At 47.9% G+C, this 24,550-nt stretch overlaps 1 protein-coding gene across 1 annotated transcript in view; it reads right to left on the reverse strand.

Annotated features, from left to right (window-relative positions):
* Iqsec3 (IQ motif and Sec7 domain ArfGEF 3) overlaps window positions 1-24,550 on the reverse strand; it is a 92,257-nt gene that overhangs the window by 22,605 nt on the left and 45,102 nt on the right. The window contains exons 4-5 of the mRNA XM_051203706.1: window positions 11,708-12,807; window positions 10,017-10,178 (exon numbers count right to left, since the gene is read on the reverse strand). Coding sequence (XP_051059663.1) covers window positions 10,017-10,178; window positions 11,708-12,807 — 1,262 coding nt within the window. The remainder of the gene's footprint in view (window positions 1-10,016; window positions 10,179-11,707; window positions 12,808-24,550) is intronic.

The raw sequence follows: 24,550 nt of genomic DNA on the forward strand, positions 1-24,550 counted from the left end.
TCCTTAGTTTCTGCGCAGTGACTCTGATTGCTATGGCAGCTGAGAGCTTGTCAGGGTTGTCTCTCCCACTGAGTCCCCTTATTGCTGGGTCCCCATTGCTTTATATTGCTTATAAAAACACAACGACAGTGCTACCCAGCTGGGTGCAAGTGCGTCACCGCTGCTTCCGCTGGAACTGGAGTGGCATACTTTTCATTCTGGTTGAGTCATCTGACGTTCTGAACGTCCTTTTTGGGTGGCATCCATGAGAATGTAGGGTGCGCTGACTTCTCTCGCATAGATCCTAGGTTGTTGTGCATCTTTTGTTTTACCTGATATTTAACAGTTTGACTTGCTTAAGTGAATATTTGACAATGTCCAGTTCAATCAGTTCTGCAAATGAGATGTTCCCAGGTGCAGCACATGCTTCCATTTAAAACTTAAATTTTATGTACACGTATCAGGAAATATCTGCTCCAATGTAATGAGCCAGGCCACAAGCACAGTTCGTTATATGCAAGGATGAGTGTCCTTAATCCTCACCCACTCAGGAGGCCACTCACAGTGACCCAGCTCTCTTCTCTCCTCCCACACCTGCCACAGGCTCTGGGATCCACCCACTTCCCTCCCTGCTGCAGCCAGGGCTGAGGCTATGGACTTGGTCCTTTCTTATCCTCTGCCTTCAAATCATCTTTGAGAACCATCCTCCGAGGATGCTTGCCTGGTCTTCACTGGCTTCCCGTTTGCTTTTCTTCAGAGTCTTTCACGTCCTTACATGAAGGTCAAGTTCCCAGCAGAGCTAGCAGGCCTTAGCACCTTTGCCCTCCTCCTGGCTCCCTCCTGTAGTCTTGCCTTTGTGTCACCTAATCCCAACCTTGAAGGTCTGCTGGTCTCCCTGGCTTCCATGGTTTTCTGGATCTGTCTTCTGTCTACGTTAAAAATCCCTTGCATGGTCAGAACATGTTGCTTCTTGGATCTGCTTCGGGATAGGCTAGTCTCACTTTTGCTTCCCTTTGTAGGGTCAGTGAATGAATGAGTGCGTGAGGGATGGGTTGAATGAAACAGGACCCTGTGCAGTTGAAGGTCATCTAGAGAGAAACTCAAGAGCCCTTGGAAACTCTACCCAGGGGCCTAGGATCACCGAGTCAGTCTCCTTTGCCAAAATTATGTGGAACTGACCCCAGACCTCTGCCAGGGAAGTGTCCTGGAGGATTATAGATGCTGGCTGGTGAAGCAGCGTGGGCCACACACACTTCTTGCTTCCTTCAGCTGCAGAAGGAAGTGAGTGTGCCAGGATGTGTGGACATGCGCGACTTTCAAGAGTCTGTCTGAGCTTACCTAAGAGGGCTGTGGCTGGATCAGCCAGTGAATCAGGGGTAGGGGTGGGAAGACAGGGTTTGCTTGGGCTTCCTCCTTTCATGCAGGTCCCAATGGGCGGGGTGAGGTGAAGTGGGGTGAGGTGGGGGCTGCAGCAAATACCTCAGGAGGTCCAGCTGCTTCTGCATCTGTATGAACACATATGCTCTTGCATCAAGTTGCTTGCTAACACTGATCTCCTCACCCAATCAATTTGTGTTGCAGGGAAATGAAGCATCCTACACAAATGTGATCAAAATGAATTGCGTCATCTCAGGAGCTTTTCTTTCTTTTAAAAGGAGAGCAAGACAGTGTCTGGCAGACAAAGGAACTGGTCGGGAGCTGAAAATAGGTAATAACATCAGCAGGGAGTTTTTAATTGGCCAGAAGAGATGGTAAAGATATTGTCAGTGTGGTCCAGCTGAGGCCTGGGAAGAAGCAAGTAGCTGCGCTTCAGGGGAAAAGGCCCCAGGATGCAGGCACCCTGCTTTTGTTCTGCAGTGCTGGCTTACACAATTTAATTAAAAATATCCTCATCCACTGGAGAGTTACTTTCTCTAGTCAGAACTCGGAACATGCTCTGTAAAGGTTAAGGCCTTTTAGGAAAGTAAATGGGGCCAAGGAAACAGGGTGATCTCAGGGGACCTTCTATGGTGCCCACGATGGCACTGGGTACAAACAGAGAAGGGGAGGAGAGGAAAGCACGTGGGACTAGGAAGACTGAGTCAGGGGAGGAATAAACGAGAGAGAGAGAGAGAGAGAGAGAGAGAGAGAGAGAGAGAGAGAGAGGGAGATCATAAAAGAGGGAGCCATTATAGGTTTGAAGAGAAAACTGAACCTAGAGAAATGTCCAGAGACCTAAAGACTGACCACAGTTTGAGCAACAGTGGAAAGGCTACAATAAATGTCCTTCCATAATAATGAGATCAATGACTAACTTATCCACCATCATGGAGCCCTCATCTAATAGCTTGATGGAAACAGAAGCAGACACCCACAGCTAAACACTGAGCTGAACTGGAATCCAGGTGCAGAGAGGGAGGACAAGACCACACGGCAGAAACACATAGAGACAGCTGACCTGAACAAGGAAGAGCTCATGGGTCTCCAGACTGATATCTGGGAATCCAGCATGGGACTGACTCAGGCCCCCTGAGTGCTAGAAGGCCTGAGCAGTCTAAGGGACCTCAGACAGTGGAGCCAGGATGCATTCCTGGTGCACAAAAGGACTTTGGGGGCACACCCCCCATGGAGGGATACTCCCTTAGCCTAGGGACAGGAGAGAAGGCCTAGGCCCTACTCCAAATGATTTGACAGATTTTGATGATCCCTCCTGGAAAGCATCACCCTACATGTGGGGTGGGGGGGTGGGGGCATGAGAGGGTGGGAGAGAGCGACAGAGGGAGGGAGGGAGAGGGAACTGGGATTGATATGTAAAATAAAAATAAAAATTAAAAATAAAAGTCTTCTTTCAGGCCACCTCCAAAGGGATGCCTGCCAGGCACACTCAAGGACCCAGGAATCGATAGTACTAAGTTCTAACTATCCAGACAAGTTAGAAATCATTATGAATGCCAGAACACATTTTGTTTTTCTTGCTGAATTTGGTGGCCTGCTGGTGGACAGGGGTCATGAAACTGAAACATGTCTCAGAATCTCCTGCTGCCCTTACTGACCCCGGGTTACTGGGCTCCACCCCAGAGTTTCTCATTCAGTGGTCCTGGAGCAGAGATGGAGTTAGCATCACCAGTAAGTTTCTAAGTGATGCTGATGTTGCCAGTAGGGTACCACAGTTTGAGGGCTAAGACTGTGCTGTAGCCGTGCGGGGCATGGGAAGAGGTCAAGCCTTTGGGTTTGAGTCTTGTGTCTGCTATATAGCAGTCGCTAAGCCCCTTTGTGCCTCACTTCCCTCCTCTGCAGAACAGACACAGTGCCTGTCACGTCTTCTGGACAGGGCCGTTATGAGTTTTAAGAAGATGATGCACATAAAAGGTAGGTCCTGGTATAGCAGGATTAGCAAGCAGTGGCTTTCACTGTTTCTGGAGATCCAGCCCATGTTGACATGCTAGGCAAGTGAGTGGATTGAAAGTCCCTAGCAGCAGAGGTATTGAGAATACCCCTTCCTACACCAGCAGCTAACTGCCTGAATGACGCCACCAGCCAGCTATCTGTGAGCACTTTAAAATGCACACCAAGCAGAAGAAACCGGATCTAGTGCAGACCTCTTGAGACTTGGGGATTTCACTCTCTGCCCCGCTCTTTCCCAGATGAGAGAATCAGAGCACAGCAAATAAAAGGAGTAGAGGAGAGGAGCTATACCTGGTTCCACTCAGTTTCCTTGCCACTGACCAGTGGACCGGCCATTTCTTCTTTCTGGATGCCCGTTCTGCCTCGGCAAGGTGAGAGGACTGAGCAATAGGTGAGCCCCACAGGCCTTTCATGCTTCAGAAGCAGAGAGGGTAAGAACCGCGAATGCAGCAGATCACGCTTCTCGTGGGTTGGGGCACAGACATGTGTGTGTCGTGGGAACATGGGCTCATTCTGCCCAGCTTCGGGTCTCAGCCATGTATGAGCTGTGTGGCCAAGGGGAACCTCCCTAACTTCCCTGTTTCCTGGTTCCTGCATTATTAGAAATGAGCACTCGCACAGCTGCTGCTGAGCCGGAACAAGGCCTGCATGGGAGATTCCTGGAGCTGAGCCCATCCTGCTGGCACATCCTGGAAGCTTGAAACAGCGGGTGATCTTTGTCATGCTTCACAGACACACCGCAGGGCAAGCTCACTCCCTGGAAGTCCCTTCTAGAAGTCTCAAGGTAGAGTGGCTAGTTGGAGCCCCCAACTGAATATTACATGGGGTATGAAAATGGTCCCTCCAGAGCAGGGGCCCTGAGAGACCGGGAAGGGGCAGGAGTTAGAAATGTCCATTGGTGGTGCACGCCTTTAATCCCAGCACTCGGGAGGCAGAGGCAGGTAGATCTCTGTGAGTTCGAGGTCAGCCTGGTTTACAGAGCAAGTTCTAGGACAGGCTCCAAAGCAACACAGAGAAACCCTGTCTTAACACCCCCCCCCCAAAAAAAAGGAATAAAAAAGAAAAGTCCATTTGTGTAAAATCCCAATGTATATACCAGAAGGAGCCTCAAGCCTGGATATGTCCACCCTATCTTTGAGGCCCCCAAAGCCTCCAGTTCTGGGAGTAATGAACTCCTCATCTTTTGTGACCATTTACTGTTCAAGAGAGTCCTCAGCCACATCAGAGAAGGGGTGAGCACCTACAGAGGTGGAAGGTCAGGGCTGTGACCCTGAAGAGGTACCACTGATGTTATTTTTTCTCACAGTGCCAGGACTCGAACCTGGAGCTTTACATATGCCAAGCTAAGTGCCTTACCATATTACAACCATATAACTATGTTACCCCAAGACATCTTTGCTTCTCTGAGTGGTAGCAGAGAACTTTCCAAAGCTGTGGAAAGAGCACCTAGTCTTCTCCCTGCGTGGTCCTTTCTCTCCTTTCTTCTAGATCCTTCCAGGGTCTCCCTGGGCTCCAGCCTCACCTTCCTCTCCTCAAGGGAATTCCTCAGGCATAAGGTGTGCTCTGAAATTACACACAATACAGTGGTCAAATGTTCTCAAACGATTTCTTGCTAGCCAGAAAGGAAGGCCACATGGCCTTCAAACTGTTGCATCATATGACAGACAATCTGTCTTCATTTCAAAATGTCCTGGGAAGAACAAGCCTGTTACACGCTGGCCAACATATGCTGGTGGAGATGAAGTCATAAACCCTGACTCCAACATCAAATGCTAATTAATGTGTCCCGGAACTTCACAAAACACTGAGAAAACTAGTAGAAGGAAGGAATATGCCAGAAAAGTTCCCGGCTGTGGGCTTAACCCTAAAGTTGCCCTTCAAGCATTTTCACTGAAATGATAGACACGGGTGTCCTCCTGGGCATGTGATTCACATCCGAAAGAATCATCCACACCAGGAGAGAGTCTGCTCACAGCTGGCCCAGAACATTCTCTCATCTGCCGGCCTTCAAACTCGCTGAAGCGAACACTTCAGGAAGGAAATAGAGCAGAGCTAAATTCCAGCCATGTGAAAAGTGTGTGTCTCTGTGTGTGTCTCTGTGTGTGTGTGTGTGTGTGTGTGTGTGTGTGTGTGTGTAGAGTTAGCTCTAAAAGATCAACCCTGCCTGGCTCCTATGTATACCTGGGCTTGCAAGGGGTCTCTTCTCTACATTCAGAAGGGCTGTCTTCAGGTACAGGGTAGTCCCCAGAAGGACACCCCCTCCCTGTTCTTTCCCATCCCTCCCTGACAAATCCTAGCAAGTTCTCATCCGGTGAGCAGACCTGACATCAAACCAGAACACGCACATTCACACTTTTCTGCACCAAAAAAAGCAGCACAGAGAGGTTCCAGTGCCTCTCAGTTTTAGGTAGAAGAAATAAAAATGGAAACAGCTAACATTTATAGAAACCCTCCTGAGTGTCAGGCAGTTCAACATGTCAACTTTACCTTAAAAAGATGTAATTCACCGGGCAGTGATGGCTCACGCCTTTAATCCCAATACTTAGGAAGCAGAGGAACATGGATCTCTGTGAGTTTGAGGTCGGCCGGGTCTACAGAGTAAGTGTCAGAATGCTAGGGCTACACAGAGGAACCCTGTCTCCAGAAAAAAATATGTAATTCAGTAGATACCATGACTTTTATGTAACAAGATGGACAACAAAAACAAACAGCCAACATCCTAGAGTGGGCATGGCCCTTTGGTATCTTTTATTCTTATTTGACTATAAGCCTATTAGAAGTCATTCTATATAGGTTCCTTTTCCTACACTGTGAACAAATACCTGACAAGAAGCAGTTTAAGGTAGGAAGGATTTATTTCGCCTTGAAGTTTGAGGGAACACAGTCCACTATGGTAGGGAATGGTAGTGGGAAAGTTGGTGGTAATGGGAGCATGGACATCATGTTCACACCTTGTGGATTAGGAAGCAGAGAGCTTGGGCTGGAATCAGGGATTAGCTATGACCATCTATTTCTGCCCTTAGAGCCCTGCGTCTTCCAGCTAGGCTGCATGTCCAAGAGGTTTCACAATCTTCCAAAATAGCACCATGAGCAAATCTAGTGTTCAAACAAGTAAGCCTGCAGGAGGCATATCATATTCAGACCATCACACCCCACCTCTAGCCTCCATTGGGTGCCTTTTCAAAATGCCAGATGCATTCATTAAAACCTCCAAAGTCACCATAGTCTTATGGTTCCAACACTGTTCAAAATTCCAAGTCCCCAAATCACTTCTGAGATTCAAGGCAGTCTCTATAAAATCCAAAGACAAGCTTCATATTTCTGGCATTAAACTGTATCAAGGAAACACACCAGTTTCTAAAGGGAAAGACAGGAGGGTGGCAAGGAAGGATCAGATCAAAGCAAGACCGAAGCTCAGCAAGGCAAATACCAACCCTTGTATCTTCACATCTCGAATCTAGGGCTCATGGTGACATCATGACCATGTTTGTTGTATTTGCAGTGAAGTCATAAGAATGCCACACTCTAATGCTATGCTGCCTCAAAACAAGAATCCATTGCTTCTGAATTCAGTCTCACTCATACCTTTAAAATCTGTGTAGGATGGATGCTTTGACCGGATGTAACTTGAATGGCTCCTAGCCCAGGTTCCGGCAGAACCCTTGACCACTTCTACAGCACCAGGGTTTGGACCTTTGTTGCTTGTGCTTCAATCGGCATTTTGTTCTTCCAAACTCTAACAGCTCACGAGGCTCTACTTACAGCCTCTAGACCACAGCTCCAAACTCTTCCATACGCTTCCTTTAACTAGCTTAGGGCCCAATAACCCACAAGGTTAGTCTTACCGGAGCAATGCCCCCACCTGTCAGTACCAATTTTCTGTATTAACTGTTTTCCTCATTACTGAGAGCAAATACCCAACGGCAAACCACCTAAATGAGAATGCATTTATTCTAGTGCAGGGTTTGAGGGGATATGATTCAGCATGTCTGGGAGAACTTGGTCAGGAAGGCAATGGGAATGTTGGGGAATTTGCTTACATCTCAGCAGATCAGAAGGCAAAGAGATTGGGTTAGAACCAGGGTGGGCTTTATAATCTGCCAACCTGACAGATAACAAAAGATTCTACAACCTTCTAAAACACCAGCAGCAGCTGGGGATCAGGCAGATGGGTATGTGACACTTGACATCCAAACCATAGCACATTCCTTTCTCAGTGTGTCTTCTGTGAAAAGGAGACCAGTGCACAGAGACAACCATCTGCCACCAAGAACACCAAGCGCCCCATTCCGGGATCAGGGCCCTTGATGATACACTCAGACTTGGATAAGCATTTGAGGCAGTTTTTGCTCTGGTTCCCCAGCCTTATGCTGGGTCTGAATGTTGTCTCTAAAACAATAATTTCCCTCTGAGAGTCATTCTACCTCCAACTTCCCTCCTACTGCTGCTTCTCGGGGAACTCTGTGGCTTGCCATGTCTCCATATCTAAGGGCATGGATGATTTATGATCTTCTGTTTGGCAATCAGCTATGTACACAATGGATGCGACTTGCTGACAGTCTCCAGGTAGGAGCAGGGGACATGTAGAACATCCCAGCAAAGCCTTGCCAGCTAGGGCAAAGCAGCCCTGGAAAGCCTGTGCTCTATCCAATGGGGGTAAGGAGGAGGCCACACATTATTTAATGTTTCCAGGTAGTTAGCTAGGGTGGCAGGGAGAGATGTCATTCTGTAAATGTGTTTCTCGCATTGGTTAATGAATAAAGCACTGTTGGCCAATAGAAAGCAAGATAGGCAGGACTAGGAGACAAGAAAGATTCAGGGAGAGGTAGGAGGAGGAGATTCAACATGTAGAGACTTGATGGAGAAGGTCTGGACCCTCTCTCCGGTAAGATGAGACCATGTGGAAACACTTAGATTAATAGAAATGGATTAATATTTAAGGCAGAGCTAGCCAATAAGAAATGCTAGTATCTGGCCAACAGCTTTATATCTAATACAGTGTCTCTGTGTGTTATTTGGGGCTGACGCAGCTCTGGTGGGAAAACTGCTCGTAACAGACCAATGCCCACAGTGTCTTGGCTCTTGGTAGTGATAACTGGCTGTCTTTCTTTGACTATGTTCTCCTGGCTTTTTGCAGGAAGAGGCAACTCTATCTCAGACACAAACTGAACTTGGGCCATTGGGTGCTGTTTTGTGGGGCTGAGTCAGTCTAGGGGCTGAGTTCAGATCCTGGGGTTCTGTACTGCAGAATAAAGCATGGGACATAAGATACTGGTGGGGGTAGCATCTTGCCTCTACTCTCCTCCCCACACCCACAATGCTAGCAGGAGAGCCTTGGTCTTCTTGTTGCCTTTTACATTCCTCTCTCATCCCTCCCCATCAATGTTCAGGCATGTAAGTCCCCCGAGACCATGAGCCATTCTTGTTCCCACACACAAACACGGAATACCCAGGCCAGGTCCATTCTTAATACAGAATAGCATTCAGTGCTTATTGAATGAATAATAACAGTCATCTCGTTCTTCTCTGAGTCTCAGCCCTCAAGTCCAAAGGCAGCTCTGAGAGTCACTGGCAGGATGACAAAGCATGGTCCCCACATTTAGGGCAGGCAATTCTCTGCCCTAAACCAGTTGCTGACCAGTAGGTGCACTAAGGAATGGGAAAGACCACAGATTCACAGGACACAGCCCAAATTTCTAATCTTACAGATAAGGAAACAGGATTTAAGCAAACATCTTTCCCATGTTACATAGCACCTAGGAGCTGATTCTTAAAATCTACCCATCAGCCAGCTCTCACTAGAAATGCTGGCTGCTGTAGGTCTAGCACAAGCCTGAGCACTTTGGTTGCCAGACTAGTCCCTAACCCGGCCTTCTCCAGTACAGGCCATAGCAGTAGGCCCAGGTCTGAGATTCTTATCATGCAGTGACTCATCCATTCCCTACTATGCCAGGTCACCTGGGAGGGGTGACAATTAGTTTTCATGGCATTGTTCCGCACAAAACCTGTGTCCTGTATGCTCCAGATCAAATGTGGGCTTGGTATTAGAACGCTAGCCCAGTCCCATGGGGATGGGGGTGGCGGAAGAAAACAGACAAAGCCCATAGGGGAACAGGGTCACTCCTGTCCCCTCCTGCCCCAGAGGAGAGAGACAAACCAGTCACCTGGGAGCGTGGGCCAGTTGGGCAGAAGGAGTTAGTGGAAAAGAAAAGGACAGAAGGTCCAAGATGGGGCATGGGGGTGGGGAGGGTGGAAAATGTGGTCACCCCAGCCCAGCTTTCTCCATGTTTTGTCTCTACCAATACGAAAATGAAACTCGCAATGGGGGTGTCCTGGGGCTGCTGGGAGAGGTAGGCTAAGGGGCTGTCCCTCAGGAACTGTCAGAGCTGCACAATTCATTAATTATTTGTTAGCTATTGTTTATATCACCTCCCCTTCCTGTTTCTCATGCCCTAGGGTGTCCCTAGAGTGTCCCAAGGCTCCAGGATCATCCTGCCACCAAATGAACGACTGCACCTATAGCCACTTGGCTGGCTATAGGAAGCTGGAGCAACGATTCCCACCTCCCGAGAAACCCAAGAAACAATGAGAATTCTTGGGTCCAGGGCACGCATGGAAGGAGGGAGAGCAGGGGGTGTTTCGTGGGCACTCACTCTAGTACATCACGGTTGAACTGCTTCTTGCTGTTGCCCAGGAACTCTCCAATCATCTGGCGACTGAGGCCTTTCCGCTGGAGGAGGAAGTGGGCCACACCGATGGGGGTGTCAGGGATGAAGCCGCGTGAGATCAGGAACTGGATGCCCTTGTCCGGGTTTCTGTAGCAGGGTCAGAGCGGGGAGGAGAGAGGAAGTCAAGGCTGTTTGGGGCTGCTGTCTTGACTCCTTGTACAGGGAAATCTACTTCCCAAGTGCCACCAGGGAGCCCCATGGGAGCAAAACATCACACCCACACCGGGTGGTGGTGGTGGAGCACAGGTATGGGGCTTGAAGCGAGAAGAGGTCTGACTCAACAAGAATCCGGAGCAAGGGGAGATGCTCCCTTCTCTGTCCCTGCCTGAAAGACCTCAAGGTGGTCTGGGGATGTACCTCATGCACCCCGCACTTCAGCTGCCCCTGGAGCTGGGGGTCCCTGGCTCTGAGGAGATAAATAAGCCCTGGAAACCTTTCCTCAAATGGTTGACATTTTCAAGATGTTATCCTGTGACTGCTTCCCTAGCAATCCATTTGTATTGTGTTTTGCAAAGGTACCATCCCTTGTGTGGGGGAGGGGATCAGACCAGTTCTTCACTAGGGAAAGGATGGATGAGAGTATCTGATTTCATGTGCCTGGTTGCTATTCTGGGAAACAGAAGGATGTTCCCAATCTCTAGATCCTGCTGGGAGGATTGCAGGTGACTATGAACAGCAGACAGTGAGCATCTTGAGGCCAGAGGCCATGTCTCACTAATCTGTCTGGTACAGGTCTGGCATGCAATAGATAGCAGTTGTATGGATAAGTGAGTTCAGGAAAGGATTCATGCCCTGGTCTGGGAGCTATGAGGAAATGGACGAGAAAGGGTTAATGAGTGTCTCATGGACTTTATGTCTGGCAGGGAAGGACGTGTCTACTTCCTCTGTGTCACCTGGCAGCCCGTGCGCTTGTTGCAGTCTTGTTTGGGTCTCTGAGTTATGGCAGCCAGTAATCTCTCTCCTCCCATTTCCTAATTCCTTTTCTACCCCACTTGCTTCTCTATACTTCCTTCCTGTCCTTTTCTCCTCTTACCTATCCATCTCACTAAAATTATCTAAAAATAAATTGTTGCTGTGGAGAGAGGGAATGGCCTTGGCAGGCCTTCAGAGGATAGCCCTGGGGAGTCACCTGTTGCCTTCCACCTTCATGGCTGCTGTGGGGGACAGAACTCGGGTTGCCAGGCTTGCACGGCAGCTACCCTTGCCGACGGAACCGGGACTATACCTCATTTTCACACTGTTTCCCCTCTCTTTCCAATGCCTCATTTTGTGAACCCAGTGTAACAACTCCATTTTCCCAACTTCATTTTTATTCTCAATGATCCTGTGCAGTCTTCATTTTGCCTGTGCTCAGCTCTGTATTTTCCCACTTTCCAAATCACCACTTCATCTTAAAAAGCAATTGTTGTGAAAAACCTATGCTTGATATGTTATTGGTCATCGAGAAAAATATGTGTACTTCTTAAATTCCCTGGAAGCTCAGGTGAGGGGTATCAGGCCAGGCACAAACTGCCTGGGAGGGCCTTGGGAAGATGCTGTCAGGACTAGGTACCCAGCAAGTCCCTCCCGCTTTGTTCCCTCCCTCTGGTCCTTCCTGGGACTCCAAGCTCACTCACATGTTGAAGAGGTTGAGGCCTATGCGGTACAGCCGCTTGCGCAGGGTGTCTGTGGAGAGCGTGGGGGACCTGCAGCTGGCCGGGTTCTCGCAGTGGTAGCGTGGCAAACTCAGGATCACCGCCTGCAGGGCCTCCTTCGAGGCTGCTGCAGAAACCTCTGAGCCAGATTTGGCGGACTTGGTGGATGTGCTGCTGCTGCTCAACTGCTCAGAGTTGTCGCCGCCCGCCTCAGCCCCTTTCCCTGCCTGCCCAGCCTCTTCCTCTTCCTCCTCTGCCTCCATGGCCACCGCCTCCTCAACCACGGCCTCAGCAACCACTGGTTCAGGTGCGCCCTGGGCACTACTCTCCGCCGTTCCTGAGTTCTCACCCGGGGGTTCTGCCTGTTCCGAGGCTGGGGCTTCGGAGATGTCCGGAGCTGCGGCTTCCCCCTGCTCGGTTTGGCCAGCTGCTGGCTCGGCTGTGGCCTGGGTGGTCTGCGCGCCCAGACAGTTGGCCACAGACAGGGCCGTGGAAGAGGAAACGGAGATGTTCTGGTTAGCGATCTGCACCGTGACATCCCGGAAAGCCATCATGAGGGTACTGCTGTGACCCTGCGGCAGGCCGCCTGTCTCATCTCCAGAACCTGGGCCACTCTCAGGCTCCCCGACCTCGGCCTCCAGGCCTGGCTGTCCTGCACCCGGGTGCAGGGCCTGGTGAAGCTGGTACGCGCCACTCTCTTGCAGTGAGCACATGGTCTTGAGGCTCCAGGTATTGAGGGCGTCGTCGATGGACTTGGCCAGAGACTGCACCTGCTCGGTGAAGGAGTCCTCCAGCTCTGTGAGCGAGCCTGCGAAGGTGGGTGGCAGGGAGGGCGAGCGCCCCAGCGGCAGCCCCAAGAGCCCGCAGCCCTCCAGGAGTGCCTTCTCTGCCACCAGGCTTTCTGCTGTGGGTGCCCGCACTTTGCGCAGCGAGATCCGACGGGGGAAGCGGCTTTCCAGAAGCGAGTTGCGGATCTTCTCAAAGTTCTTGCTGAGCTGGTACTGGCGGAAAGCGGTTTGGATGGTGCACGCGGCGCGCCGGGATACCAGGTGGCCCCCGTATTTGTGTTCTAGCATTTCAATCTGCAGCAGGGACAGAGAGAAGAGCTCAGTTAGAGAGAAGGGCTCAGTTGGGGGGTGTGGAGAGAATGTGTATTAGATCAGTACAGTCCACCACTGGACCTAGGTTCTGGGTTCCCAGTGCACGAGGTGCCTTTACTGGAAGCCCACATCCAACGACCCCAGACCTTGGCAAAACTCCCACAGGATTACATCCAGGATTTGTGATGTCCCCTGTGGCAGTGAACAGAGGTGTTGGGATGAAAAGTCCATTTAGCTAATCTCTTGATTATTAAAGAAAACATTAAAAAGGCATGCTGAAGTATTTATGAATAAAATACATGTCCCGAATTTGTATTGAAACACAGTAAAATGTACTAGCTAGCATGATATTAATATTACTAAAACATTAATAAAGACGGTTGGAGCTTGGTGTTTGCTGTATGGGAGTTTATTACACCATTGTTTCTGCCTTGATGCATAATTAAAGGTGAAAAATTAAGCAATGGTGTTAAGATCAATCAAACAAAAACAAAACTATCAGCACTCACTTCACTGCTTGGGATGCTTCTGTTTCCCTAGGAGCACCAACAGCTTGGCCTCTGGGTTTGACTATTTTTGCATGACCAGCCCCAGTCCAGATACCAGCACATGGGAAAGGGTCGATAAACATGAGCATTATGAGACGGACAATGGCCCAAGCATAGGCTCCCCTCCAGGGATCATGATCCAAACCACCTTTGTATCAATAGGAGCTGTGCGCAAGGGCCAGGCTTGGTCAGGGTCTCCCCTGAGTATTGCTCCGGGCACCCCTGTGTTTAGAGATTTGCCCTTCAGCTCTGCCCTTTATCTCTGCCTCCCCACTGCTTAGGTTGCTATTGTTCTTGCTTACTCTATCAAAATTTCTCAAGGAAGGATTAGGGAGACATTCCCTTGCATTCATGATGCCCCCCCAAGTGACTGACCATTTAACCATGCCACTTGACAGGCTTTGAATTTAACCAAAGGGTTGGGTGATAGACTGAATTAGTATCATAGACTCCATGATAAGAAAATGTGTACCTTGACTCTAAAATCATGCCCTTCACTCATCCTTGCCCTCCACTTACACACTATCCTTTTGTAACTACAAATCTGGATGTGTGGACCAAGAATCACTCCGGCACTGACATTCCCACATTCTCCACGAATCCAGGATGGGGTGGGGGCACATGTAGATTTGATTTCCATGAAGCAGATGGAAAGGCAAGTCCATCCTTCTGTATAACACTGTAACCTGCTTCGTGATCTTCTCAGCCCACCAAAGGGCTTGTCTGAGATGACTGATATGGACTCTAAGCATCAGGAAGAAGCACTCTAATGGCATGAGACCTATGTGTTACAGGGGAGTCTTCAAGGTGACATTAAAAAGCATTACAGGTTGGGCATGGAGATATAGCTCAGAGGCATTGCCTGATTTATGCAAGACCATGGGTTTCATCCCTGACGCTGCTTTAAAAAGAATCATGTTGTTGTCTGTCAAATTACCAAACACTTAGTAACTTAAAATAACGCCTTTATTTTCTCAGGTTCTTTACATCAATAGTCTGGACACAGTTCAACTGGGTTCTATGTGTAGGGCATTACCTTTGGAGGACTTTCCCATATGGGGCAAGGTTGCATCTCCTTTCTAAGCCTCGGTAAATATGCTATAGTTCAGCACTGAGAACCCATGAAGCCATGCTATTCTTTTCTGTCTAGTATGATGTCCACAAGAGCAGAAACAGATTCCCTGGGGGCAGAAAACCAGGTTTCTTAGAGATACATGAGGAGCTACATAGAGAAACAAAATAGCTACCCTCTAGCTGTGAGGTAGGCAGAATTTCAAGATGGTCCCAATGAGAACTAACCCTACTGTATTTAATTCTCTCTCCTTGAGTTGGAGGTGGCTTAATTAATGTGATAGACATTATTCCTGTAAGTTTCCAGTATATTAGAAATATTTCCAATCAACTGTCAGTTAACAAAGGGGAAATTGTCCTTGTAGAATATTTCTGTAAAGATATGTTACATTTGTTTATACTGTGAAATGTTACTTTAACTGTATAAAGGTTGTTACATTTGTTTCTGCTGCATTTGTTTAATTATGGGAAAATGTGTTACATTTGTTTCATCTTAACCGCCTAAGGCATCTGATTAGTCTAATAAAAAGCAGACCAGCCAGGAGCTAGGAAGGAGAGGGATAGGCAGGATGGCTGGGGAGAGAGAATAAATAGGAAAGAAGAGGAAGAAAAGAATGAGAAGAGGAAGAAGAGAAGGAGGGAGAAAGAGAGGCACATGTCTGGGGCTGCAGGAAGCAGGAAAGTAAGACATACAGAGAGAAAGGTAAAGAGTCCAGAGGCAAAAGGTAGATAAAGAGAAACAGGTTAATTTAAGTTAAAAGAGCTAGCCAGAAACTAACCTAAACTGGGCAGAGTATTCATAACAAATATGTCACTGTGTTGTGATTTAGGAGCTGGTTGATGCAAAACAAAACAAAAACCAAAAACAAACAAAAAAACAAAAAAATACAAACAAATAACCCCCCCCCAAAAAAATGCCTGGTGCATGTCCTGATGGGTCTGATTCAATTGGGTAAACCTTTTAAAATAAAACAAAACACAGGGTGGATGATTTCCTGTATACCCCAAAGGAAGAAACTGCCATATTGTGGAGAGTTAGATGAACACTCCCCTTTACCCTCCTTTTTAATCCCTTCCCAAGGACCATGTCAAACTCACTCAAGGCCCAGACTTTGGGTCTCTTTCTCACTGGTCCATTTCTATTTCCTGGAGAAACCAAGACCCAAGAGCATCTTGGCAGGGGATAAGATTCCATATGCAAATGAAAGAAGATACAGAAACCCATTACCTAAGATAGTTCCAACATGGTAAAGAATCTATCTGCTTGGTATGGTATTGTATTGATTAATTCTTTGTCAATTTGATATAATCTAGGGTCATCCAGGAATAGAAAACCATAATTAAAAAAAGTCTCCATCAAATTGGCCTGTAGGCAATTCTTTGGGGCATATTCTTGATTAATATTTGGTTTGGAAGGGTCCATCCCAATGTGATTGTGTCACATCCCTGTATAGATGGTCCTGAAATGTGTAAAAAAGCAGGCTGAGCAATCCATGAAAAATAAAGCCAGTAAGCAACATTCCTGATGGCCTCTGTTTCAGTTACTGCCTCTAAGTTCCTGCCTTGGCTTCTCTTAGTGATGAATTGTGACCTCTAAGCCAAATAAACCCCCCTTCCCCCAGTTGCCTTTGGTCATGATGCTTATCATAGCAATAGAAAGCAAACTATGATAGTTATCATCATACACAGAGTCAGAAGACTGGCCAAGATGATTCCAAGAGGGTGCATCTTCAAGCTTAATGTCTATACTGTATAAAGAAGCCAAACTTTAGATTCCTGTTCATGTCCTTTAATCCTACACTTTAATCCTCTATGATTCAAATCTGAAATGTCTCCTAGTGGCTCATACTCTGATGTTTGTCTCCCAGTTTACAGTACTGAGTTGTTTTTTTCTTTTCTTTCTTTCTTTGAGGGGGGATGGAGAGGGAAAAGCCTTTTAAGGAAGTGAGCATCTATCTGGTGGAAATAGTAAGTAATGACAGTTATAGCTAGCCCTTCCCCCATCATGCTCTGTTTTTTGATGAAATGAACAGCCCCTGACCACCATGAGTTGAGATGCTACACAATGCTTTCTCTGCAGTTATGAACCAAATCCTCTCAGATCACTGGTGAACCAAAATACATGTTTTTAAAATTGTTTCTCTTAGGTAGTGTGGTTACAGCAACATAAACCTAATTGATACAGAAAATGGGTGTCACAAGAAAGCCTGTTACTGTAACTAAATCTGACCACGAAGTTCTTAGGCTTTTGGAACTGGTTTGTAGGAAGAATTTGGAAAAGTTTGCAGATATGGGTTTGAGAATCCCTAGAGCACTGTCAGTAGAGATTAATCGATTGGAGTTTTGAGGCTGGAAGGCTGATGATAATGTGGATAGCAAAGACTGTGTTTATGAGATTTCAGATGGGAACAAGGACTCTATTGGGAATTGGGCTACAGCCATTTGGATGTAGCCTGCAAAAAGTTTGTTTTCATCCTGCTTGTACCCTGAAATTGTAAGCGAGACTTAATTAATAAGTAATGGGAATTTCAAGACAGCATAGCACTCAAGTTGTGTTAGGGTTATTGCTGAGTGCTTCCAGCCAGGCATGTAGTCATAGTTTGAAGCAAAAAATAATGCAGAAAGATATGAAAAATATTGTCCAGAATAGCAGCTGTACTGGATGGTTTTATGTCAATGCCACAAACTAAAGTCATCTGAAAGGAGGGGACCTCAATTAAGAAAATGCCTCTATAAAATCAGGCTAAAAGCCAGACTGTAAAGCTTTTTTTTTTTCTTCAAATTTAGTGATTGATAAGGGAGGGCCCAGCCCATTGAAGGTGCTATCATCCCTGGGCTGGTGGTCCTCCGTTCTATAAGAAAGTAGGCCAAGTAAGCCTTGAGGGGCAAGCCAGTAAATAGCATGCCTCTATGCCCTTTGCATCAGTCCCTACTTCAGGGTCCTCCCTGCTTTTCATGATAAACTGTTATATGGAACTGTGAGAAAAATAAACCCTTTACTCCTCAAGTTGCTTTCGGTCATGGTGTGATGGGAGATGTCATTCTGTAAATATGTTTTTCATATTGGTTAATGAATAAAGCACTGTTGGCCAAAGCAAGATCTGTAGGATTAGGAGACAAGATTTCAGGGGAGGTAGGAAGAGATTCAACATGTAGGATCTAGAGAGCAGAACTCTGGACTCTCTCTCTGGTAAGATAAGACCATGTAGAAATACTTAGATTTATAGAAATGGGTTAATATTTAAGACAGATCTAGCCAATAAGAAATGCTAGTAAGAGGCCAACAGCTTTATATCTAATACAGCATCTCTGTGTGTTATTTGGGGCTGACCCAGCAGTGAGGGAAAGCCTGCTTGTAACAATGGTGTTTTATCACAGCAATAGTCATCCCAACTAATATACATTTAAAATGGCAAGAGCAGCAGCTGGAGGCTTCAGGGTGTAAAACTGCAAACTCATTTGAAAGACTTACCTTTGACAAAAAGAGTGTAGTTGGGGCACTCAACTTGTAAAGCACTGCCTAGATAGGCATTTTCTCGGGTTTAACCACACAAGCACTCAGAGGCTGTTGTAGCTGTGGTCTAAAAAGGCCTGGCTACTGCTGACGCTCTTGGGAAAACTTGATATCATTTACGTGGTGCCAGAATTTCAGACATCCAGAATATAAGAGTTACTGAAGTCATGGAGACTTAGACCTAGATTCTTAAGGAGGGGCTGGAAGGTCAGAGAGACCATATCCCCACTTTAGGGAGCCCTTGACAGGGACATGTGTGAAACTTTGAGAGTGAAAACCCAGGATACAATAAGACCTCAGAATGTTAGAGGTGGCAGGAACATAGAATATTTGTAGGCCAAGGAAAGCTATAATCACTGGTAGATTCAGCCCAAGAAAGAGGTCATGTGGATTGCAAATAGCAGGGCTGCCCAGGCATGGTGGAGCCCAAATGATGCCACTATCCCCAGAAAGCCAGAAAACTTGACATATTCTCTAATGAATTTTGGTCTTGCTGTAGTTCAAACGTTTGTTTCTATGTTCTCAACTCAACTGTTTTTGGAGTGAGAACATTCACTTTGTGTCATTGCATATCAGAAGTATGTACCTCATACATACTTTGATTTCTTTGAGTCATAATGAGACCCTGCAGTTTAGAGGTCCCCCAACTTTTGGGGAGATACATTCACTCACCATAGTATTCAGTTTCATAAAGACGGTTGTTTTCAGATATATTGTGTACTTTGACAGTATTTGCTTTCTCTCCCTTCCTCTCTTTTGTTCTCCCAAGACTTGAGCTTGTGAATGGCTTTGGTATTGTTAAGACTTGGGTAAGCTTAAATGTGAACTAAATGCATTTTGTGTTATGAGATGCCATAGATGGAATGTTTTGACTTAAATGTAAGGAGGATCCCGCAGGCTCATATTTTAAATGCTTATTTCTGAGCCAGTAGTATCACTTTGCGACATTATGGACCTTTTTTGGAGGTGGAGCTTAGACAGTTACTAGGAGTGGACCTTTGAAGGTTATCCCAGAATCTGGTTTGTGTCACACTCTGATCGGCAGTTTGATGAAGAGCCCTACCACAGGACCACACCACTGTGGAGTAAGCTGCTACTCCGTGCCTCTCTTGACATGATGGAATTGAACCTATGAGCTTCCCAGACTTCTTTCTTCCCTTGAGTTGTCTCCGAGAGCTGGGTGGTCACAGCAATGCAAAGATATACTGGGAACAAAGCAAAGCACTGTGAAGGCAGAGGCTTTGCTTGCCATTTTCACTGCTTGGTCCCCAGTTTTCAGACAGTCCCCACCACACAGTCAGCATCCTATGTAGTGAGTACATGAGAGAACAAATTCCCAGGTGAACTGTGTGACTCTTGGAAGTCCCCATCTGATGCAGAGCAAAGGATCAACCCTACAGCAGCTGTGCCCTGTGGACATTCCCTCGTCTTTCTCTTTCTTACCTGCATTTCTAACCTCTACCCTCTATCTTCTGCTTGCCTTCAGACCCTCTGAAGACTAAACTACAACTTCATTTGACTTCTCTGCCCAACGGCACCAGCTTACCACTCCATTTTCCACTGAACCTCTTGGAAGACTAGTGAATTCTCTGCCTCCTTCCCAAACAGCCAGACTCCCAAGCTACCCTCCTTCTCTGCCCCCATGTTCTTTGGTTTCTATGCATCCTATAACTTTGGAGGTCCTCTGAAGCGATCCTCAAGAAGACCAGCTATGGGCTTCATCGGCACAGGTCCTCTCTCACCTGTCCTTCTCCCTCTCTTCTGAAACTCTTGCTGCTCCTCCTGTCAAACTCTTTGGCACTTAGAACCCTTGTCCCCAGTTGGACTATCAATCCTAGACTCTAGTTGCAGAATCCCTATGCATGCCAGTCACAAGTTATGTGCATACCATTTCCAAATCTCTAAGTACAATTTTATTTTTCCCTTATCCATTTCAGAGCCTCTTCCATGGTTTCCATGTTGGGGCCCTAAAAGAGCAACTTATGCTGGTTGATAATTAGCAACTAATTAAGATGGGAGCATCCCAGGAAAAGCCTTTGTCAGGACTCTGACTATCTTCATAGCTTGCCCACTATCAGAATGCCACTCTAATAGCTTGAAGAGCAAACATCACATAGGGAAACAGCCCCTTTTAGGTCTTCTGTGCCGGTGGACCTTGGGCATGTTTGGGCCACTGCCCAGCCTCTCTTCTAGAGGTATATGTATTCCCCTTTCTCTAAGACCTGTTTCAGAAAAGCCATCTTCCCTGCCAATATAGTTGTCTTTGACACTCTGCTTTTCCACGAATTTGGGGGTATATTTAGACTACCCACCCCTCTCTTCGTTTACTCTTCTCACCCCAGGCAGGAACATCATTTATTCCAAGGCATTTGCTATGCCTCAGTTACCACAGATACTCGAGCAGGGCCTAGCTGCTCATGGAGAGCACAGAAATCCAGTTTTTACTCCATCACCCTCTGCTCCAATCATTTTGCACAGCCATCCCCTGCTGGCTCCAGCTGTTTCCAGTACTGCTTTCCCATCTCTGAAAGCCACCCACGATGATTACACCTCTGACTTGCTCTGAACTATCGGCACTCCCATGCTGCCTCTCAAAGGCATCCCTTATGTCTGCTGATGGGCCAGACCCATGGCTGGAGGTTAGTAAATGCATGTGGCCATGAGCTAATGTGAACTCTTTCCTATGCTTGGGGGGGAATAAAAACCCAGGCTTTCTCCCTGAGCTAGGCTGGGAGCCAAGTTCTCCATCCTTCCTCCCCCTCCATACTGCCCATTTCTCACGGACTCGGGAGCTCTGCAGTGTTCCGGGTCAGGCTCACCCAGTCACCCCAATCCTGTTCTTAACAGGGTCAGGCTCACCCAGTCACCCCAATCCTGTTCTTAACAGGGTCAAGTAGAGAAGCTGAGAGGTGATGTGGTGGCCTGGAGTGCTGGGGGACAGGAGTGGGTTGGAGTGCCAGAGGGGGGCAGGGCTGGAGTGCCCAGAAAGTGGGGGTGGCTGGACCCACTAGCCAAGGAGCAAATCTGTTCACTTCTCCCTGAGCCCTGTGGCCCTGACTGCTCCCAAGAGAAAGATCTCTCAGTTTCTGCCAGGAGCAGCACTGAGGGGGTTCTCAGTGTCATTGGAACATGCTCCCTCTTTTCAGGAGCCAGGCCAATGGGAGCCTAATGAGGGCCCGAGAGATGGCAGCAAGTGAAGGTGGGTGGGGAAAGCAGGCAGTGCTGAGGGGCCTGGGCTGGGTGGGGGCGTCTTTCATAGGTGGGGGAGGGTTTCCTCTGGTTTGAGGGTTCTCAACTGAGAACATTAAAGCCAATCATGTTTTGAGTTTCTGGAACTTGGCAAAACAAACTCGAGCATCAGGCTGAGAGCAAGAGATGCCATGTGCAGGGTTGCTCCACAGCAGGCCAGGCTGTGGAACTTACACAAATAGTTTACTGTGATGGCCAGAGATGGGAGGGTACCAGGCTAAGACCATGGACTACATCTTAGTCTGAGAAACAATGCATGGCAAAGGCTTCGCACTATGCCTGACAGATAGCAGTGCTCAGACGGCCCTGGGTGGCACCTACATGTTCACCACAGGAAGACTAATTCTGTGACAAAAACGATTGTGTGTTCTGTATTATGGTGTTACCAGGACTGGCAGTGAATGGAAAATAGCAGTGTGACACCCTTCTCTGAGCATGACTCCAAGTGTGTAACACTTCTGTGTAGCCTGGGGACACTTCAGGACAGCACCCAGGTTCACAGATGAGGGAACAGGGTCTCAGAGAGAAAAGGTATTTGGAAACCTAACCAACCACTTCTTGGCAAGGTGCCCCCTCCCCGGGAAAGATGGGGCAAAGGGTGTTGGAGGAGGGTAAGAGGCCCCTTCCTGAGGCAGGGTCTTGGGGAAGGGGTCAGTGAGATGCAGGGGCAGATTTCTTTCATTCACTCATGCCAGGCTGAGTAGTTCCTAGAATCCAGGGACCGTGCTGAGTGCAGGAGTACAGGGATGGCTAAGAGCAGAGAGGCAGCTTTGGACCACTCGGACCACTGGCTCTCCATGTGGATTGTACTATGTAGTGCAACCCCTGCCCCACCCCCACCCAGCCCCACCCTGTGAGTGTTCAAAGCACAATCACTTGCGCAGCTCTGCAAGAGTCAGAGAACAACCTGGTCCTTGTCTGCATGAGTGGAGCAGCTACTAGAGAGCAGACACAATGCCACAGCACTCTTTACAGGCGCTCGCCCAGCTTGGGGCTTCTGGATGAGCCGTAAGTATAAACTAAGACCACCGGAGACGGAGACGCAGAGTGGAACCAGCTCACGCTCAGTGCTTTCCAGTAGAGGAAGCATTGTGTGTGAAGGGCCAGAGGCAAAGGCTGGCCAGGGGACTCCCAGCGGTGAATGGGAGCAGTAGGGACCCTGGTGTGAGCTTGGGTCTGTGTCTGTGGCAGGGGAACCAGGGGAGCCAGGGAAGCTTTTGTGCTGCACATAAAGGCAGCCATCAAGGGTTTCAAGCAGAGAGCTGCTTGATTAGAAGTGCACTTTGCAGGGATGACTCAGCCACACTGTGACAGCCAGGTGGGAGAGGCTCAGCTAGCCAGAGCTGGAGCCAGCAGGAGGTGACCCAGGGGTGCCGGCAAGGGGCAGGCTGGCTTCAAGTGGGCTGGTGGAGAGGGAGGGGAAAGTCAGAGGCAGGCTCAGTGAGGGTTGGAGATGAGATGAAACGAGGTAACAAGGAGCCTGAAAAGGGATTCTGGGTCTGGACCGGCTGACTGGGAAACCTGGGAGGGAAAAGACAGGGGAGGCCATGGCTATCCACAACCCCAAGTCTGAGAACGGCTGGATTCCATACAGAATACTAAACCCCCTCTCTCAAAGAGTTCTAGTCAGGATCCAGTTTAGGCTTCACGCTCACACATTCCTCTTTGTCACAAAGTCACCCTAACATCTTTTTCTCTGCATTTCCTTCTGATATCTCTGATATTTTCACACATTTCAATTAATTTTTAAGTTGGCCTAAAATGCAATGCGTTTCACTGTAGCATTTTCATACTTTCTTTTTCTTATGTAATATACATGGTTTTATTGATTTTAAGACCTTCTCCGCATGGTTTAATTTCACCTCACTGTGGTGCTGGGGATCAAGCCTAGAACCCCAGAAGATACATGAGCATTCTCTCACAGAACATCATCTTAATACCCAGCTCTGGGCTGGGCACGGGGGAGGGTAGTAATGATGAGAGGCCAGAGAAGTTTCTAGAGAGGGGAGGAAACACTTCTCACTAGCTGGGAATTAAGAGGCCAAGGGAGGGGTACTGGGGGGAGGAGGGACAGAAGCAAAGGCGAAGTGTGCAAAGCCCCAGGGACACATGTGAGCTGGCTGAGGCCCAGAGAGGGCAAACAGCTTGCCCAAGGCCACATAGCCCTTAGCACACGCTGAGTTTCAATAACCTTGCTCTGGTCTCAATCCCCCTTTGGCCCCTGCTCCTCCTGTATACCCTGTCTGTGGTTAGTCTGGAAAGATACAAAATTCAGGGAAGAGCGACATTCGTTCCTCAGGCCGAATGGCCTGAAATGCAAACCTATCAGTTAGAATTAGACTTAACACTAACGGCTCAAACATCTGGGTCTATCACAGATCTCCATTTCCCATCAGGTCAGCTAGCACTTTACTAACTCCTTCTGTTCAAGCCAGGTTCTCTTAGGCTGACGGGATATGACGACAACCTCTCCTCTGGGATGGGGAAGAGGCTTGGCTCTACATCTAAGACACTTTGCCTGATGCTGGGAGAAAGGTACAAAAGATGATTCCTGTCTCAGAGGAGTGGAGAGACCCACAGAGTTGTAGGGGTGCTTGCAGCTAGCCCATCCCCCAGACCACACTGTCTCAATCCTCATAGAGCTTCATCCAGTAATAGAGACCCCAGGATCACACAGGCCAGGTATCTACACTTCTGCCAGTTTAATCCTTAAGCTAAAATGTTCTCTGCCCACAGCTTTTCACCTATCAGAACCCCCGTATTTTTCCTGGAGGGAAATGCAGCTCATCGATTTCCCACTCCTCAGTCCTTTCACATTCCAAACTTGTTTTCTAGTCTATGCTTTATTCACATGATCGCAACCTGTTCTGTTCTCCTTCTTCAGGGCCTCCAAGTTCTCCTTTTCCATCCAGAATGCAGAAGATCCAAGGATCTGCTGAGGAGTGTGAGGTACAGGACAGCTGGCCGGCCGGCCACCCCACTGTCCCGTGGCTCTGAAGGCCCCTGATGGTCCGGAGTACTGTGTGCAGCTCCCTCGCTAACAGCAAGTCTGTGAGCTTTCACTCAACCAAAGCCCCAGGCTCCTGCTCCAGATATGGCTGTGTTCATCCAACACACAAAACATGGGCACTTTGGGCATCGTAAGGCTATAAGCAGAATTTCACTGGCTATTTTCTGTCTATTTCCTCTGACTTATTTTCATTTGAAGCATCTTTCTGCCCATAGAAAACAAACAAACAAAAAACAAAAACAAAGCTCAACTTCAGTTACTAAGGTTCTGGCTGCTGCCCTTCAGCCTTACCTCATGAGAAAGCTCGGTACCTGTAAGTTTCATGTTTTTATC

Source organism: Phodopus roborovskii, unplaced genomic scaffold (assembly GCF_943737965.1).
Source record: "Phodopus roborovskii unplaced genomic scaffold, PHOROB, whole genome shotgun sequence".
NCBI classification, from domain to species: domain Eukaryota; kingdom Metazoa; phylum Chordata; class Mammalia; order Rodentia; family Cricetidae; genus Phodopus; species Phodopus roborovskii.